Source organism: Coenobita brevimanus, chromosome 10 (genome assembly GCF_032717465.1).
Source record: "Coenobita brevimanus isolate Jiangsu-jjx chromosome 10, ASM3271746v2, whole genome shotgun sequence".
In the NCBI taxonomy this organism is placed as follows: Eukaryota; Metazoa; Arthropoda; class Malacostraca; order Decapoda; family Coenobitidae; genus Coenobita; species Coenobita brevimanus.
This window is the reverse complement of record NC_136963.1, coordinates 6,180,443-6,200,442: the sequence shown is the minus strand read 5'-3', so window position 1 is coordinate 6,200,442 and position 20,000 is coordinate 6,180,443. Positions and strand designations below refer to the sequence as shown.

The window sequence follows — 20,000 nt, the reverse complement described above, 5'->3', positions numbered from 1 at the left end:
ACATTCACTGACTTCACCTCTCTCAAAGACCATCACTTTACTCTTCCCTACATTCACCTTTAGATTCCGTTTCTTACACACTCTCCCAAACTCATCCACCAAGCCTTGCAGCTCCCCTTCGTCTTCACTCAACAACACAGTATCATCTGCAAACAACAGTACAGGGAGTTTCCAAACACTATCCTCTCTCACCAGGGCCACTCCAACATCCACTACCCTAAAAAAACAAATGTGGCCAATGTGTCAGCCCTTAAACTACCACCATTTCCAGGCAAGAACGTAACATCTAAACAAAAACTTTTCAATAATTTACCCAAACTTAAAAAAAAACACACGATGAGCCACCAATCTAACCCGGCCATGACACCCATTAACCCCATCAATTTCCTTATTTAAAATCCCCCGATGGGACTGGGTGACACGAGCATCTCCGCCCCCAGCACCCTCACCACCCCTTCTCCCAGTTCCCAGGCTTATCTCACCTTATCTGTTGGGGGAAATTCTGGCCTCCCCACTGCCAAGGCCGAGGCGAGATGAGCTGTAGTCACGGGACCTTAAATTACGGGAAATGAAGGACTTGGTTACTATGAATCATCTTTTGTTTACGTTTTATCTACAGCGCTGCCATACTACAAACTCTGCTGAACTTGCTAAACGATCGCTAAAACGCTGCTAAATTCATGACATACTCGAAATTCATTAAAAAATAATAGTAATAATAAATAAATCTCCTCAGTATAATTAAAACTTTGTATAATCTTTGAAAGTGTTGCTAAATCAAGGTGGATAATTCTAGATCTAAAAATAAGCCAAAAGTCGCTAGAACGTAACACAACTTCAAGAAAACTGAAAAGTGGTAGGAAAAGGACTAAAATTTCCAGATATAGTCATGACACCCCCAAAATTACGAGAAATGAAGGGCTGGGACTCTATGAATCATTTTTGTTACGCTCTATTGCCATAGCCAGAAATTTCGCTGATCTTGCTAACCATATCCCTTTTACAACAATGAATATTTCTATTAAAAAATCCTCTAAACTGGCTCTTGAAAATCACTAAACAGGCCCAAATTTGACTGTGTAAGTGAAATGTTTAAGAGAAATATGTACGTATTGTTAGTGGACCAAAATTACGGGATATGAATCATCTTTGGGCTTAAGCTTCGTCTACACTGTTGACATATCCATAAATCTTGCTGAACATGTTGACAAAAATTGCTAAACTTGCTATAAAAAAAAATGCTAGAGTTATTATGATGTTAAATGCCTTGTAATGGAGGATGGTCGATGAAGAATTAAACTTTACAGCGAAACTTAGGAATTTACTTTGACTTAACTCTGCCTCGTGTATTCTCCATTAATCACCAACCTGTCACAATGTCACATGACTTGGTAAGATGTCTGCTTGGATTGGCACGCTGCTGGGATGTTAAATACTGTACGTTGGCAAGAATGAATGACGGCACTAAAAAGATTGTGTCATTGTAACAAGAGAGGTCATTGCCACAGAACAAGGAAAGCTAAAACAGATACAGATAATATTAAATAAGAATAATCGTCTATCATTGGAATTTATACATCAAGGAAACATCAAATTATCTATCGTACAATATAATAATTTGACTCATTGATAGAAATGTTTACTGCTGAGTGTAAAGACATACAGAGACATTTGCAAGGAATATCTTTTGAGCCAGACCAACACTCAAATTTCTGGCAATGGAAACATGGGTGAGACTGACGAGGAGTGTATGTGTGAGGTGGAGGGGGGAGAGGGAGGGGGAGGCCGAGGATGAGATGGAGAGGTATATGAGAGAGGGGTGTGTGAGTTGGGAGCAGGGCAGTGAAATGGCGGGGGACAGGGCGACGTGGAGGCGATTTGTTTGTGGCCACTGTACGGGATTGAGGCGTCTGGCAATAGATAGATAGACAGAAACATATCTTTAGCCTTGGCACCCCCGAAGACGGTAGGAAGCTGGGTAGGGGACATCAATCAAGCGTTTAATTCAAATATGGCGCGTGTGTGTGTGTGTGAAGATCCTGTTTACCTTCCTTTCACCTTCCACCATTCCATTTGGTCTGCCAGCCCCTCCAGGTCTTCTGAATTATCTATGGAAATCACTAAGACCACTTCCCCGGTCTGGCTCAGGGTGGCACGATGGATGACCAAAATAGATGTCATGGGTGTGTTTTGTCTATAGTCCAATGCCTTATTCCCGCAAAGGGTGGCCACAGACAAAATGCCTCCAAGTCACTCTTATCACCCAACATTTGACTGCCCTCCCCCCCATACTCACTCCCCTCTCCATCATCTCTCTCTCAGCTCCATCCCTCCACCTCATTCTCAGTCTCCCCCTCCCTCTCTGATGGTGATCACAAAGATGAGGGCTAGATGGAAAATGGTGGTGGTGGTGATAATGACAAGAATTTAGAGGGGCCATGTGGAGAGTATGGAGTGAGAAACTGATGAGGAGAGTGTATGAGTGAGGTGGAGGCCAAGGACGAGATGGAGGGATGGAGTGAAAGACTGACGAGGAGAGTGTATGTGAGTGAGGTGGAGGGGGGTGAGGCCAAGGATGAGATGGAAGGATGGAGAGTGAGAGACTGACGAGGAGTGTATGTGAGCGAGGTGGAGGGAAGTAGAGGGAAGGGGAGGCCAAGGATGAGATGGAGGGATGGAGAGTGAGAGACTGACGAGGAGAGTGATGTGAGTGAGGTAGAGGGAGGGGGAGGCCAAGGATGAGATGGAGGGATGGGGTGGAGAGGTATATGAGAGAGGGGAGTGTGAGCTGCGAGCAGGGCAGTGAAATGGCGGGGGACAGGGTGACATGGAGACGATTTGTTTGTGGCCACCCCTTGCAGGATTAAGGCGTGTGGCAACAGATAGATTGATAGATAAGATAAGGGATTAGGACAAGGATATGGTGCAAGAGAAGGTTGCATAAAAACCAGATCAAAGTCAAGGAAGGTTTATTTTCTGATACATGTTTACGAGTTGCTGTTGGGGCCGCGTTTCTTGCCGAAGGTGGCGACGACGTTGACGAAGCGGCGGTTGTACTGGATGCGTCGCTTGGCCCGGCCTGTCTTGGCCTTCTTCTTCTCCTTCTTCTCCACCTTAGGGGTCTGGCCCTTCACCTTCCCGGCACGAGACAGCGAGCCGTGAACCTTACCTGCGAATAAATAAAAATATAAAATACCAGTAAATAATCTCTCTCTCTATTGCCAGACACCTTAATTCCATAAGGGGTGGCCACAAACAAATCACCTCCATGTCGCCCTGTCCCCCACCATTTCACTGCCCTGCTCCCAGCTCACACCCCCCTCTCTCATATACCTCTCCACTCCATCCCTCCATCTCATCCTTGGCCTCCCCCTTCCTCTCCCCCCTTCCACCTCAATCACTCTCCTAGTTAGTCTCTCACTCTCCATCCCCCCAACTCACACCCCCCTCTCTCATACACCTCTCCACTCCATCCCTCCATCTCATCCTCAGCCTCCCCCTTCCCTCTCACTCACATACACTCTCCTAGTTAGTCTCTCACTCTCCACCCTTCCATGAACATTACCTGCAAAAAAATAAATAGATAAATAAATTAATTGTTTGATGATGATGATGATGATGATGATAATGATGACATGATAACAATGATAAAAACAAAGTGATGATAACGATGACAATTATAATGATGATGATGACAATGATGAGAATAGCACCTACGATGATGATGATGATGATGATGATGATGACAATAATGATGATGATGATAATGATGATGATGATAATGATGACAATAATGATGATGATGATGCTACTCACCTCCCTTGAGAGCGACGTTGACATCAATGGCGTCGGTTGTGAGAGTGGACAGAGGCAGAGCATCAGTGTCTAGGGGTGAACCAGCTGCGTAGAGCCTCACCTGCAATGATGATGATGATGATGATGATAATAATAATAATAATAATGATAATAAGTAGTAATAATAATAATAATATAATAATAATAATAATAAAATAATAATAATAATAATAAAATAATAATAATAATATAATAATAATAAAATAATAATAATATAATAATAAAATAATAATAATATAATAAAATAATAATAATAATATAATAATAATAATAATAATAATAATTATAATAAAAATAATAATAATAATTAATAATAATAATAATAATAATAATAATAATAATAAATAATAATAATAATAATAATAATAATAATAATATAATAATAATAATAATAATAATAACAATAATAATAATAATAATAATAATAACAGTAATACACTCAACCCTCAGCTATAACCGAATTCAACAACTTCTGGTAATAATTCTAACTGATGCCATAACCTTGATATTTACCTCTAAGATACCCTTTGTATACCATATATTAACACACTATATCTATCTATCTATAGCCCGACGCCCTAATCCTGCAAAGGGTGGCCGCAGACAAAACGCCTCCAAGTCGCTCTGTCACCCACCATTTGACTACCCTCCCCCCAACTCACTCCCCCCTCCCTCTTATACCTCTCCACTCCATCCCTCCACCTCATCCTCGGTCTACTCCTCCCTCTCCCTCCCTCCACCTCACCTACATACACCCTCTTAGTCAGTCTTTCACTCTCCATTCTCTCCACATGTCCAAACCACCTCAGTGTCTTTCTCCTAATCTTCTCAACCACATCCACATCCACCCCACAACGTTCTTTTACCTCATATACCTCTCCACTCCATCCCTCCACCTCATCCTTGGTCTACCCCTCCCTCCACCTCACCTACATACACCCTCTTAGTCAGTCTTTCATTCTCCATTCTCTCCACATGTCCAAACCACCTCAGTGTATTTCTCCTAATCTTCTCAACCACATCCACATCCACCCCACAACGTTCTTTTACCTCATATACCTCTCCACTCCATCCCTCCACCTCATCCTCGGTCTACCCCTCCCTCTCCCTCCCTCCACTATACTATATGTCTAAAAATGATCATGCAAATTAGAAACATACCAGGATTAATAAAAAAAAACAGCAATATTTCTCCTTGCCTGTTAATCCACACATCCCCCTAGCAACTGCCTGGTCTTGTGAAGCAACTGATTTCTGCTGCGTAGGTCCTGTGATGGTGCAAAACTCCTATACTTTACAATGTGATCACTATCTATCTATCTATTGCCAGACGCCTCCATCCCGTTTGGGCTGGCCACAAACAAATCGCCTCCATGTCACCCTGTCCCCCGCCATTTCACTGCCCTGCTCCCAACTCACACCCCTCTCTCTCATATACCTCTCCATCCCATCCCTCCATCTCATCCTCGGCCTCCCCCTTCCTCCACCCCACTCACATACACTCTTCTTGTCAGTCTCTCGCCCTCCATCCTCTCCGCATGGCCAAATAATAAAATAAAACAATAATGCTAATAATACAGTACTTATTACAGTACAAGTCCCATTATTCGGCATCTATGGGACCAGGATGATGCCGAGAAATTAGATTTGCCGAATAATCAAAAACCTACCCACTCAGTACCTTAAATATATTGGTGAACACTGTCATCACCACTTATGGTACGGTATTACAACTGTGTTTGTAGAGAGTACTGTATACTGTACAATACTGCAATCAATACAGTACTATACCTGAATCTGAAATATATATATATATTAGTGAACATACAAGTGTAATGACACAGTAGGCCTACAAGTCAGATAACACTTCCTGGATGGACGAAATGATACGGAATATTACCTACCAGCTCAGTACATCACTTGTATTAGTGAACTCATCACTACTTATATTATTACAAATATGTTTGGAGTGAGTACTGTATACAGTACTTTTTCCAAACAAAATAAAATAGGCGGAAAATTGCATAAAATAAAGGGATCTGAACTGGTAAGGTCTTTCTGATGAAAGTTATAACTTACATTTAGCACTCACTCTTTTGTTCGTTTTTTTGTTTACATGTGAAGGGAGAGTACTGATGGAAACAGTAATGTATTCCATGAACCCCTTAATAACCTCCGACATTGAACAAGCCTTTACAGTACCGATGTGGAGTTAGTGAGCTATGGAAAAACTGTGAACAATTATGGGAATGGAACGAAGGTCACTGGTATGTTTACACGACTCTATGCTACGATTCCAAGCAGTGAGGGGGTCAGTTAATCTCATATGTTTTCGCCCATTTGGTAAATGCACCGTAACTTTATCAATTCTTCAGTCAATCATAGCGAATCATAGCATGGGTTTAGGGAGCTAAATAACACATTTCTAGGTGCACCAGACGATTATCTTCACATCTTATAAGAAAATGGAAGAAATTAAATCCCTTTCTGAGTACGTAAAGTTCTTCCATTCTTCTGAAATCAATTTATTTTTCTTAAAGATGGGAAGATAATCGTCTGGCTCACCTAGCAATGTGTTATTTAGCTTCCTAAACCCATGCTATGATTCGCTATGAGTCATGGAAAGATTGATAAAGTTACGGTGTATTTACCAAATGGGCGAAAACATCTGAGATTAACCGACCGCCTAACTGCTTGGAATCGCAGCGTAGTCATGTAAACATACCAGTGACCTTCGTTCCCTCCCAATAATCGTTCAGTTTTCTTTATAGCTCACACTAACGTAACATCACTGACATCGGTACTGTAAAAGGTTGTTCAGTGCCGGAGGTTATTAAGGGGTTAATGGGATATATTACTGTTTGCATCAATGCTCTCTCACGTTAAGCACAAAAACAAACAAAAGAATGAGCAGTAAATGCATGTTTAACCTTCATCAAAGAGACCTTAGCAATTCATGTTCCTCCAGTTTATATTTAAGTATTTTTCTGACATTAGGTTAGGTTAGGTTTGGTTAAATTATTAGGTACAGTTAAACTCAGTTAGGTTAGGTTTAGTTAAACAGGACAGTCCCTTCCACCATTATGCTGAGGAATAAAAATACTAGAGCTGTCACAGCCGTACAGCTAAAAACAACAGGGAAACTGATTTAACAAGCAACATTTATTTATGGGTAATGCATTACAGTGTCAGTGGTTCATGGGCTACTCAATTACCAGTAAATGTCATTTTCATGAAGGCATCAAGAAAAAGAATTTCAAGAATTAGCGTGGGGGCTTGGAACGTAACCCTCACTAATTTGGTGGGGGTGGTTACTGTAGTGTATGATACTGTGCAATATTGTAATCAATACAGTACTATACCTGAACCTGAATAAAAATATAGAAATTAGTGAACATACAGTAGTGTAATGAAACATTAGGCCTACAAGCCACAGATAACACTTCCTAGACTGCCGAGATGATTCCGGACATCTGCCGAACAATCAATGATTTTCGTAAATGGGACTATTTCTCAAAACTGCCAAAATGTCGGATCTACCGAACAATCACCTGCCGAATAACAGGACTTTTACTGTATATGGTGTTGTATGTACTCCTCCTCCTCTTCTTCCTTCTCTTCCTCCTCCTCTTCTTCCTTCTCTTCCTCCTCCTCTTCTTCCTTCTCTTCCTCCTCCTCCTCTTCTTCCTTCTCTTCCTCCTCCTCCTCTTCTTCTCCTCCTCCTCCTCCTTCTCTTCCTCCTCCTCCTCTTCTTCCATCTCCTCCCCCTCCTCCTCTTCTTCCTTCTCCTCCTCCTTCCCCTCCTCCCCCACCCTCCCAACTCACCTCAGCTTCTGGCAACTGCTCGGCCTGGCAGATGAAGCTTCGTACGTCGCCCACTGTCTGGCCTTCAGTGACGTCCAAAACATGGATGGCGCCGGCTCGGACAAACAGCTGCATCTTGGCTCTGCTCGGCAAAATAATAATAATAATAATAATAAAAATAATAATAATAATAATAATAAAAATAATAATAATAAAATAATAATAATAACAATCATCATTATCATTGTCCAATCCTGTCACCCCATGATAATAATAATAATAATAATCATCATCATCATCATCGTCGTTGTCCAATCCTGTTGTCCCATGAGATAATAATACTGTAATAATAATAATCATCATCATCATCATCATCACCATCATTATCATCACCCAATCCTATCACCCCATGAGATAATGATGATGATAATAATAATAATAATAATAATAATAATAATAATAATCCATCCATCATCAAAAATAATGAATATATAAGCATTACATTTAGGCACCTTCCTCTCCGATAATGGCCATGTTTTTTTTTCGTGTGTTCTATCCCTCATCTCACCCTTGGTCTTCCCCTCCCCCTGTCTATCTATCTATCTATTGCCAGATGCCTCAATCCCATTTGGGGTGGCCACAAACAAATCGCCTCCAAGTCGCCCTGTCCCCCACCATTTCACTGCCCTGCTCCCAACTCACACCCCCCTCGCTCATATACCTCTCCACTCCATCCCTCCATCTCATCCTTGGCCTCCCCCTCCCTCTTCCCCCCTCCACCTCACTCACATACACTCTCTTTGTCAGTCTCTCACCCTCCACCCTCTCCACAGCTTGGTTTATTCGTATGAGAGAGAGAGGGGGGGACCAAGGATGAGGTGAGGGATGGAATGGAAGATACGTTTTTATGAGGGGGGGAGGGGCAGACCGAGGATGAGATGATGTTTGTTAGATATGATTAGTTAGGCTTGGTTTGTAAGGTTTGATTCGTTGGGTATAAATCTTAAGGTCTATCTATCTATCTATTGCCAGACGCCATAATCCCGTAAGGGGTGGCCGTTTGTCTATCTATCTATCTATTGCCAGACGCCATAATCCCGTAAGGGGTGGCCATTTGACTTTGAGTTAGTTGTTTTACGGGGAGGGGCACTAACCCTCCACCAACCCACTTGTTGACACGTAGGCAGCACGTATGGTTTGGTTATATGGTTACCACCCAGCGTTGTAAATGGTTTCTTGGCTTACAGGAAACCATTTGGCTTGTCACTCAATGTAAAGCCACCTGTAAAGGAAAGAAAAGCAATAAGAAGTGACAGGAAAGATGGGAGAAATAGGAAGAGAGGAGGACAGGCACAGAAAAAGAATGATAAAGGCTAAGGAAGAAGTAGGCAGCACTACATCAAGTGAGTGGATGATGGTGAGAAATAGGAAGAGAGGAGGACAGGCACAGAAAAAGAATGATAAAGGCTAAGGAAGAAGTAGGCAGCACTACATCAAGTGAGTGGATGATGGTGAGAAATAGGAAGAGAGGAGGACAGGTACAGAAAAAGAATGATAAAGGCTAAGGAAGAAGTAGGCAGCACTACATCAAGTGAGTGGATGATGGTGAGAAATAGGAAGAGAGGAGGACAGGCACAGAAAAAGAATGATAAAGGCTAAGGAAGAAGTAGGCAGCACTACATCAAGTGAGTGGATGATGGTGAGAAATAGGAAGAGAGGAGGACAGGCACAGAAAAAGAATGATAAAGGCTAAGGAAGAAGTAGGTGGCACTACATCAAGTGAGTGGATGATGGTCACCACCACCTACCACAAAATCTTATGGTTACAGAATCCAATTTACATGAATAACACGGTATGTACTGATTCCTTGACTACCATAAGTAAACCTTTATCTATCTATTGCCAGATGCCTTAGTCCCGTAAGGAGTGGCCACAAACAAATCGCCTCCATGTCGCCCTGCCACCTCACTGCCCTCAACAGCATTATAAATTAACAAACATGAAGAAATCTAAGTTAAGGCAGAGAGCTTCAGATAAAATAGAGGAAACACAAGGAAACTAATCAAACGTATATAAAAAATAATCCATAATAACCTCTTCACTACAAAATGCAACTTCTAAATTCAATAACTCGTTTAGGTGTGAAAATAAATAAATAATCATTAGGGCTATAAACATCATACCAGTCTACGCAGTCACATGAGGTGGTCTCTTATTTACCTCATTTCTATACCTAATATCGCATAAATTACCAAAACATCTCACTCAAATTACCCCTCAATAACCCTAAATTACCCTCAGGTCCTTCAAACTTGTTAAATAATTGGCTAAATAGCATAAACAAGCTGAAATATACAGGAATGTCTCTCACATGTGTAGCTAGTCCTGTGATTAGGGTCGGAAAGGCAACATGGCGGATGGTTCCAGATTAATTTATTGTTTTGTTTGTATTTATAACAATTCATTGATTTTAATCTAATAAAAATTGTTATCGAAATTATTATGTTCTTTTTAAATATATAAAACCTTCTGAGGAAGTATCTACTAATTTTTCGTTTTACATTTAAATCTTTCAAATAACTTTTTCGAATTCTTCTCTTATTTATCTATTTATTTTAGGTTCCTTTTACTTTATAAAACATATGGATATATAGTTCATTCACAAATAAAACTAAGTCGGCGACGCTCACCAAATTATTGAAATGATCAACTCCCTAGCGATTTTGATAAATTCAGAGCCCATACATACATATCTTCAATTTTTAAGTAGAAAATAATGGAATATGTATGACAGAAATGGTACTGGGAACTATATTTTTATATAAAGCTAATAAATGTCTCTTTAAACTAAAATGGCAGGAAAACGCCTGGGGGAAATAGACTGGATGTTTTAAAACCTTTATATATAATCCCAAGCATACGCAGGAATCATGTTAATATAAGAAATATCAAAAAATATTTCGCATTTTTCAAACACAGTGCTCAAGGAAAAAATAATGTGTTCTTAGCTAAATATACAGAAAATAATAAGGAGATAATAAGAAGGATTTTGAACAGTCGGATAACATGGAGTGTTTTGGAGATCAGCTGACGGACGTAAACAAAAGGTGGAGATTACGACGTCATTCAAAACTTTTCCTTTTTGGGCTGTCATTTTGGTGTTGATAATCTCTGCCTTTGTCCTGAGGATTAATTAAAGGTTTGTCTATAATTATTCAGACATTCATTAGAATATTATGGGCAGGATTGTTTTTTATTGGTGGCTTTTTGAATGATAACCGAATGTCTTTGTTAACATATTCGTTCCAGTTTTCCCATATTTGGCTTTCATTTATCATTTTTATCAGCTCTGCCATTTACCTGAGGATTAATTAAAGTTGTGTCTATAATTATGCATATTTTAGTATAATTTCATGGGGAAGATTGTATTTTGTTAGTGATATATTTAATGAGAACCGAATTTCTTTGTTAAAATATTTCCTCCAGTTTTTTCCATATATGGCTTCTAGTTGTTATATTTTTAAGCTCAGCCATGTTCCTGAAGATTAAGTAAGGGTTTGTCTATAGATATTCAAATTTTGAGTAGGTTTTCAAAGTCAGGAAAATGCACTCTCCTTGTCAGTCTCACTCTCCATCCATTATTTATTAATATTAATCTATCTATCTATCTATTGCCAGACGCCTCAATCCCGTTAGGGGTGGCCACAAACAAAATGCCTCCACGTCGCCCTGTCCCCCGCCATTTCACTGCCCTGCTCCCAACTCACACCTCCCTCTCTCATATACCTCCACTCCATCCCTCCATCTCATCCTCGGCCTCCCCCTCCCTCTTCCCCTCTCCACCTCACTCACATACACTCTCTTTGTCAGTCTCTCACCCTCCATCCTCTCCACCCCATCCCTCCATCTCATCCTCAGCCTCCCCCTCCCTCTTCCCCCCTCCACCTCACTCACATACACTCTCTTTGTCAGTCTCTCACCCTCCATCCTCTCCACATGGCCAAATAATATTAATGAATTGTCAAAAATGGTACTGGATTTCTTTGTTAATATTTGCTCATAATTCCCTCATAATTGACCATTATTCTTGGAGAGCATGTGGAGAGAATGGAGAATGAACGACTGACTAAGAGGGTGTATGTAGGTGAGGTGGAGGGAGGGGTAGACCAAGGATGAGGTGGAGGGATGGGGTGGAGAGGTATATGAGGTAAAAGAACGTTGTGGGGTGGATGTGGATGTGGTTGAGAAGATTAGGAGAAATACACTGAGGTGGTTTGGACATGTGGAGAGAATGGAGAGTGAAAGACTGACTAAGAGGGTGTATGTGGGTGAGGTGGAGGAAGGGAGAGGGAGGGGTAGACCGAGGATGAGGTGGAGGGATGGAGTGGAGAGGTATATGAGGTAAAAGAACGTTGTGGGGTGGATGTGGATGTGGTTGAGAAGATTAGGAGAAATACACTGAGGTGGTTTGGACATGTGGAGAGAATGGAGAATGAAAGACTGACTAAGAGGGTGTATGTAGGTGAGGTGGAGGGAGGGAGAGGGAGGGGTGGACTGAGGATGAGGTGGAGGGATGGAGTGGAGAGGTATATGAGGTAAAAGAACGTTGTGGGGTGGATGTGGATGTGGTTGAGAAGATTAGGAGAAATACACTGAGGTGGTTTGGACATGTGGAGAGAATGGAGAATGAAAGACTGACTAAGAGGGTGTATGTGGGTGAGGTGGAGGGAGGGAGAGGGAGGGGTGGACTGAGGATGAGGTGGAGGGATGGAGTGGAGAGGTATATGAGGGAGGGGGGGAGTGAGTTGGGGGGAGGGTAGTCAAATGGTGGGTGTCAGAGCGACTTGGAGGCGTTTTGTCTGCGGTCACCCTTTGCGGGATTAGGGCGTCGGGCTATAGATAGATAGATAGATAGATTCTTGATCTTTTTAATTCAGTATTTCACCTCTGTAATTTTAACCAGCTAGGATTACTACAACACCTATCGTCTGTAAGGTGGAGGGGGAGGCCGAGGATGAGATGGAGGGATGGAGTGGAGAGGTATTTGAGAGAGGGGGGTGTGAGCTGGGAGCAGGACAGTGAAATGGCATTGGACAGGGTGACGTGGAGGCAATTTGTTTGTGGCCACCCCTTATGGGATTAAGGTGTCTGGCAATAGATAGATAGACAGATAGACATTTTTCTTCCCTAAATATCACTTGGCAGTTCATGGGTATGCATTATATAACAGGGTCTATCTATCTATCTATCTATCACCAGATGCCTTAATCCTGTAAGGGGTGGCCACAAACAAATCACCTCCATGTCACCCTGTCCCCTGCCATTTCACTCCCCTGCTTCCAGCTCACACCCCCCTCTCTCGTATACCTCTCCACCCCATCCCTCCATCTCATCCTTGGCCTCTCCCTCCCTCTCTCCCCCTCCACCTCACTCTCACACACTCTCCTCATCAGTCTCTCACTCTCCATCCTCTCCACTCCATCCCTCCATCTCATCCTTGGCCTCCCCCTCCCTCTCCCCCTCTCCACCTCACTCAAATACACTCTCCTTGTCAGTCTCTCACTCTCCATCCATATAGTAGGGTATGTGGTACTTGCATTGTCAGCCTTGGTCACCTAATGGCGGCTCTCCATGCTGCTCAATCTCTAGCAGCATATCTGTTCAGTCCCTTCTTGAGCTTTTGTGCTTGCATGGAGTGTGGTGTGTGGTCAGAGGAATGTTGTGGCAGAGAGAGACAGACAGACAGAAACAGAGACAGACTGACAGAGAGAAAAAGATAGATGAACTGATAGAGAGAGAGAGAGAAAGAGAGAGAGAGAGAGAGAGAGACTGTCAGTGAGAGCATTGGAATTGAGGTTGACAATGAGAGAGAAAAAAATATACATGAATAGATAAATAGATAGCCAGACAGATAGATAGATAGATAGAATTTAATGTTTACATCGGCAGGCAGCATGGGCCGCATCTTCCTCGAGCACATCGGAGGAACACGATTGTTTTCATGCGCGACCTGCTACACGATCCTGACCAACCGCACGGAACTCATCTCCACACGATTCACCGGAGCGACAGGACGAGCGTTTCTGTTCAAGCGGGTGGTGAATTTAACTTACAGGTGGGTGAAGGTCGCCATCCACTCACTTGATGTGGTGCTGATTACTTATTCCCTCACCTTTATCATCAGTGTCTTTTTCCTTCATCTTTATCATTCTTTTTCTGTATTTAACTTACAGCTGGGTGAAGGCCGCCATCCACTCGCTTGATGTAGTGCTGATTACTTCTTCCTTCACCTTTATGATCAGTGTCTTTTTCCTTCAACTCTGTCATTCTTTTTCTGTATTTAACTTACAGGTGGGTGAAGGCCGCCATCCACTCACTTGATGTAGTGCTGATTACACTGTTATTATTACGGGTATTTTCTTTTTCCTTCATCTTTATCATTCTTTTTCTGTGTCTCTAATTCTCTCTTCCATACCGTCATCCACTCACTTGATGTAGTGCTGATTATTTCGTTCTTTGCCTTTATTATTATTTTCGTTTTCCTTCCACTTATTAATTCTTTTTCTCTGTCTGTAATCCTGTCTTCCATACCATCATCCACTCACCTGATGTAGTGCTGCCAATTCTCCCTTCACATTTATATATATTTTTTCTGTCTGTCCTCCTCTCTTCCTATTTCTCACCATCATCCACTCACTTGATGTAGTGCTGCCTACTTCTTCCTTAGCCTTGATCATTCTTTTTCTGTGCCTGTCTATTTCTCACCATCATCCACTCACTTGATGTAGTGCTGCCTACTTCTTCCTTAGCCTTTATCATTCTTTTTCTGTGCCTGTCCTCCTCTCTTCCTATTTCTCACCATCATCCACTCACTTGATGTAGTGCTGCCTACTTCTTCCTTAGCCTTTATCATTCTTTTTCTGTGCCTGTCCTCCTCTCTTCCTATTTCTCACCATCATCCACTCACTTGATGTGGTGCTGCCTACTTCTTCCTTAGCCTTTATCATTCTTTTTCTGTGCCTGTCCTCCTCTCTTCCTATTTCTCACCATCATCCACTCACTTGATGTAGTGCTGCCTACTTCTTCCTTAGCCTTTATCATTCTTTTTCTGTGCCTGTCCTCCTCTCTTCCTATTTCTCACCATCATCCACTCACTTGATGTAGTGCTGCCTACTTCTTCCTTAGCCTGTATCATTCTTTTTCTGTGTCTGTCTGTCTCTGTCTATCTATCTATCTACTTATTTTGTATTTATCTATCTATCTATGTATTTCCTTATATATTTATCTATCTACGTATTTGTATTTCTCTGTCTATCTATTCTAGTATTTATCTATCTATCTATCTATTTATTTATCTATAGTCATTACAGTAAAGTACAGGATCGTGTAATACTCACCATTTGTGTATTTTGTATCTATCTATCTATCTATCTACTTATGCATTTATCTATCTGTTACGTATTTATGGAAGAGGGAGGGGGAGGCCGAGGATGAGATGGAGGGATGGAGTGGAGAGGTATATGAGAGAGGGGGGTGTGAGTTGGGAGCAGGGCAGTGAAATGGCGGGGGACAGGGCGACGTGGAGGTGATTTGTTTGTGGCCACCCTGTACGGGATTGAGGCGTCTGGCAATAGATAGATAGATAGATACGTATTTATCATGTTTACAGTAATGTATAGAATCATGTAATGTTATATTGTATTTATCTATCTATCTATCTATCTATTGCCAGACGCCTCCATCCCGTTTGGGGTGGCCACAAACAAATCGCCTCCAAGTCGCCCTGTCCCCTGCCATTTCACTGCCCTGCTCCCAGCTCACACCCCCCTCTCTCATATACCTCTCCACCCCATCCCTCCATCTCATCCTCGGCCTCCCCCTCCCTCTTCCCCCCTCCACCTCACTCACATACACTCTCCTCGTCAGTCTCTCACCCTCCATCCTCTCCACATTTATCTGTCTACTTATATATCAACCAATATTTTCATCTATCTATCTATGTATCTGTCTATCTATTTATGTATCTATCATCATTACAGTGAGGTACAAGATTGTGTAATGTCACCATGTGTGTATTAAATATTTATCTATCTATCTATCTATCTATCTATGTATCTATCTATCTATTTATGTATCTATCGTCGTTACAGCGAGGTACAGGATCGTGTAATGCTATTTTGTATTTATCTATCTATCTACTTATATATCTATCTATCTATGTATCTATCTATCTATTTACATATCTATCATCATTACAGTGGGGTACAGGATCGTGTAATGCTATTTTGTATTTATCTATCTATCTATGTATCTACTTATATATCTATCTATCTGTATCTATCTATCTATTTACGTATCTATCATCATTACAGCGAGGTGCAGGATCGTGTAATGCTATTTTGTATTTATCTATGTATCTATCTATGTATCTATCTATCTGTTTACGTATCTATCGTCGTTACAGCGAGGTACAGGATCGTGTAATGCTATTTTGTATTTATCTATCTATCTGTGTATCTATCTATCTATTTACGTATCTATCGTCGTTACAGCGAGGTGCAGGATCGTGTAATGCTCACGGGGCGCCACATGGTACGAGATGTGTCGTGTAAAACCTGTACGTCAAAACTGGGATGGGTGTATGAGTTTGCCACAGAGGAGAATCAAAGGTGAGCTGCCTCTCGTATATATGTATAAGTAGATAGATAGATAGATAGATTGATTTCTCCCTCCCTCATATATATATATATAAGTAGATAGATAGATAGATAGATGGATAGATTTCTCCCTCCCTCATATATATACTGTATATAAGTAGATAGATAGATAGATAGATTTATTTTAAGTAGATTTTTTTCGGATAAAAGATACTGTAATGATATGTAGGATGCAATACAGATAGAGATAGATATAGATATAGATAGATGAATTTATTACCCCTTCATGTGGGTTGGTGGAGGGTTAGTGCCCCTCCCCGTAAAACAACTAACTCAAAGTCAAATGGCCACCCCTTACGGGATTATGGCGTCTGGCAACAGATAGATAGAAACAATCTGTGTATCTATCTCTATCTACTGTATATACCTATCTATCTATCTGTATACCTATCTATACACCTATCTATCTATATATGTACCTATCTATCTATCTGTATACCTATCTGTCTATCTATATACCTATCTATCTCTATCTATCTATCTATATACCTATCTATCTATCAATATACCTATCTATCTATCTGGCAATAGATAGATAGATAATAACAATGTTGATAATAGGTATAATAATAACAAAAACAATAATAATGATAATAATAATAATAATAATAATAATAACAACAACCCTAATTCCAGGTACAAGGAGGGTCGTGTCATCCTGGAGAGAGCATTGGTGACAGAATCGGACGGCTTTGAGGAACACACAAGCGACGATTAAAAAAAACAAACACATTCACTCATCTATACACCCGGCAGGACATCATTCAGTCATCTATACTTCCTAGAGGACGGCCAGTCAGTCTATACTCGCACAGGACGCCTATTCAGTCATTTGTACTTCCTGTAAGGCTCTTGTTCCATCGTCTATACTCCAGCAGGACATCATTCAGTCATCTATACTTCCTGTAGGATGCACATTCAGTCATCTATACTCCCGCAGGATGCCCGTTCAGTCATCTATACTCCCACAGGATGCCCGTTCAGTCATCTATACTCCCGCAGGACGTCATTCAGTCATCTATACTTCCTGTGAGTCTCTTATTCCATCGTCTATACATCCTTTGAGGCTCATATTTTGTCATCTATACTTTCTGGAGGACGCTTATTCAGTCATCTATACGTCCAGCTGGACCTTCATTTAATCATCTATACTCCCAGCAGGACGTCATTCAGTCATCTATACTTCCAGCCGGACGTCATTCAGTCATCTATAACTCTTACAGTGCACGTATTCAGTCATTTATAATTCCCTTGGAGTGTACATTCAGTCATCTATAATCCCTTGTGGGCCGATTATTCCCTCATCTATAATTTCCGTTACCCATTGATTCAGTCATTTATAGTTTCGGTGGAGCCCATTCTGTCATTTATAGTTTCAGTGGAGCCCATTCTGTCATTTATATTTCAGTGGAGCCCATTCTGTCATTTATATTTCAGTGGAGCCCATTCTGTCATTTATATTTCAGTGGAGCCCATTCTGTCATTTATATTTCTGTGGAGCCCATTCTGTCATTTATATTTCTGTGGAGCCCATTCTGTCATTTATATTTCAGTGGAGCCCATTCTGTCATTTATATTTCAGTGGAGCCCATTCTGTCATTTATATTTCTGTGGAGCCCATTCTGTCATTTATATTTCTGTGGAGCCCATTCTGTCATTTATATTTCAGTGGAGCCCATTCTGTCATTTATATTTCTGTGGAGCCCATTCTGTCATTTATATTTCAGTGGAACCCATTCTGTCATTTATATTTCTGTGGAGCCTATTCTGTCATTTATATTTCAGTGGAGCCCATTCTATCATTTATATTTCTGTAGAGCCCATTCTGTCATTTATATTTCTGTGAGGGTATTTTTTTGTCTATATATTCTTTGATAGGAAGCGTTATGAGGAACACACTGAGGTGGTTTGGCCATGTGGAGAGGATGGAGAGTGAGAGACTGATGAGGAGAGTGTATGTGAGTGAGGTGGATGGGGGAAGAGGGAGGGGGAGGCCGAGGATGAGATGGAGGGATGGAGTGGAGAGGTATATGAGAGAGGGGGGTGTGAGCTGGGAGCAGGGCAGTGAAATGGCGGGGGGACAGGGCAACGTGGAGGCGATTTGTTTGTGGCCACCCCGTACGGGATTGAGGCATCTGGCAATAGATAGATAGATAGATTTTCTGTTACCCATTCATTCAGTCATCTATATTTCCTGTGAAGGCCGTATCCCATCGTCTATACTTCTGTGGGGCTCGTTCTGCCATCTATAATTTCCGTAAGCCATTCATTCAGTCACTTATAGTTTCTGTGAGGCTGTTGTTCTGTCGTTTATAACTCCTTTGTTTGAAGAGAGGAAGGATGGGACTGGAATGTAGAGTATGGAAGGATGGGACTGGAATGTAAAGAAGGCTGGGCCTGGAATGTAAGGAAGGATGGGACTGGAATGTAAAGGAAGGAAGGATGGGACTGGAATGTAAGGAAGGATGGGACTGGAATGAAGAGTATGGAAGGATGGGACTGGAATGTAAAGGAAGGAAGGATGGGACTGGAATGTAAAGGAAGGAAGGATGGGACTGGAATGTAAAGGAAGGAAGGATGGGACTGGAATGTAGAGTATGGAAGGATGGGACTGGAATGTAAAGCAAGGAAGGATGGGACTGGAATGTAAAGGAAGGAAGGATGGGACTGGAATGTAAAGGAAGGAAGGATGGGACTGGAATGTAGAGTAAGGAAGGATGGGACTGGAATGTAGAGTAAGGAAGGATGGGACTGGAATGTAAAGCAAGGAAGGATGGGACTGGAATGTAGAGTATGGAAGGATGGGACTGGAATGTAAAGCAAGGCAGGATGGGACTGGAATGTAAAGCAAGGAAGGATGGGACTGGAATGTAAAGCAAGGAAGGATGGGACTGGAATGTAAAGGAAGGAAGGATGGGACTGGAATGTAAAGGAAGGAAGGATGGGACTGGAATGTAAAGCAAGGAAGGATGGGACTGGAATGTAGAGTAGTCCCGGGCTATGATGGGCTAATTGAGAGGAGCCTGATCTGATAAATTGATAGTCTTTGATATCCTGATCTGATAAAGCCAATGGTCTGTTACATCCTCATCCAGTCAAGCCCTCACTCCATTATACAGTCATCCCTCCATTTTCCGAGCAATCCATTATCCAGGCACACTGATCTGGCCGTTCATAACCGTCATTCATACAGTGTTCCATTTTATCCGGACAAAATGCTGGTGTCCAGGTGCAAATTATGGCCCAGGGAACATTTTCGCATGGCAGGGCTGTTTTTTCATATATATTTTTGTTAAGTCATTGAAGGGTATGACCCTGCAGTGGTAATTTCTTGGCTGTGGTTGATGGGTCTGCTTGACCATGGTACAGTACCCTGGCATCCAGTAGGGTATTTTTGCCAGACGGTACTACTGTACTGGACTAAATCCGTACCGGACAAACAACAGACCTAATGGGAAAAATGAATAATGTCAGACAAGCCCTGAAAAAGTCCCCCAAACTCAACTTAACATTTTGACACAACACAGATCTTACCAACCTTTAAGGGGAGTGGTGATGGGCTTGGGGGGGAAGGGGGAGGGGTTTCCAAGACTGTAGGAGGTCCATCTGACCCCCTGGAGGGC

General features: G+C 41.7%; 3 protein-coding genes across 3 annotated transcripts in view; 1 reads left to right on the top strand and 2 right to left on the bottom strand.

The window, feature by feature from the left end:
- Hr96 (Nuclear hormone receptor HR96) overlaps window positions 1-565 on the bottom strand; it is a 25,412-nt gene extending 24,847 nt beyond the window's left edge. The window contains exon 1 of the mRNA XM_080280451.1: window positions 483-565. The gene's annotated coding sequence lies outside the window, so the exon portion shown is untranslated. The remainder of the gene's footprint in view (window positions 1-482) is intronic.
- A 2,387-nt stretch (window positions 566-2,952) lies between these two features.
- Window positions 2,953-10,077, bottom strand: RpS30 (ribosomal protein S30). Its single transcript, XM_080280366.1, has 4 exons — window positions 10,032-10,077; window positions 7,681-7,801; window positions 3,817-3,916; window positions 2,953-3,169 (listed from the first exon to the last, which is right to left on the bottom strand). The coding sequence occupies exons 2-4, from the start codon at window positions 7,792-7,794 to the stop codon at window positions 2,988-2,990; spliced, it is 396 nt and encodes a 131-aa protein (XP_080136492.1). The 5' UTR covers window positions 7,795-7,801; window positions 10,032-10,077; the 3' UTR covers window positions 2,953-2,987.
- Window positions 10,078-10,748: 671 nt separating this feature from the next.
- Window positions 10,749-17,238, top strand: Ype (yippee zinc finger protein). The gene is made up of 4 exons (XM_080280378.1): window positions 10,749-10,859; window positions 13,610-13,775; window positions 16,213-16,329; window positions 17,014-17,238. Exons 2-4 carry the CDS (start codon window positions 13,615-13,617, stop codon window positions 17,093-17,095), a joined length of 360 nt encoding a protein of 119 aa, XP_080136504.1. The 5' UTR covers window positions 10,749-10,859; window positions 13,610-13,614; the 3' UTR covers window positions 17,096-17,238.
- Window positions 17,239-20,000: the final 2,762 nt, after the last annotated feature.

Excerpts from the sequence above, each read along its gene's own strand:
- RpS30 (XM_080280366.1), bottom strand. The coding sequence starts at position 7,794 with ATGCAGCTGTTTGTCCGAGCCGGCGCCATCCATGTTTTGGACGTCACT. Across the intron at positions 3,917-7,680 it reads AGCAGTTGCCAGAAGCTGAG|GTGAGGCTCTACGCAGCTGG; the intron begins GTGAGTTGGGAG and ends TCATCATTGCAG. Across the intron at positions 3,170-3,816 it reads CAACGTCGCTCTCAAGGGAG|GTAAGGTTCACGGCTCGCTG; the intron begins GTGAGTAGCATC and ends ATTTATTCGCAG.
- Ype (XM_080280378.1), top strand. The coding sequence starts at position 13,615 with ATGGGCCGCATCTTCCTCGAGCACATCGGAGGAACACGATTGTTTTCA. Across the intron at positions 13,776-16,212 it reads GTGGTGAATTTAACTTACAG|CGAGGTGCAGGATCGTGTAA; the intron begins GTGGGTGAAGGT and ends TCGTCGTTACAG. Across the intron at positions 16,330-17,013 it reads GCCACAGAGGAGAATCAAAG|GTACAAGGAGGGTCGTGTCA; the intron begins GTGAGCTGCCTC and ends CCCTAATTCCAG.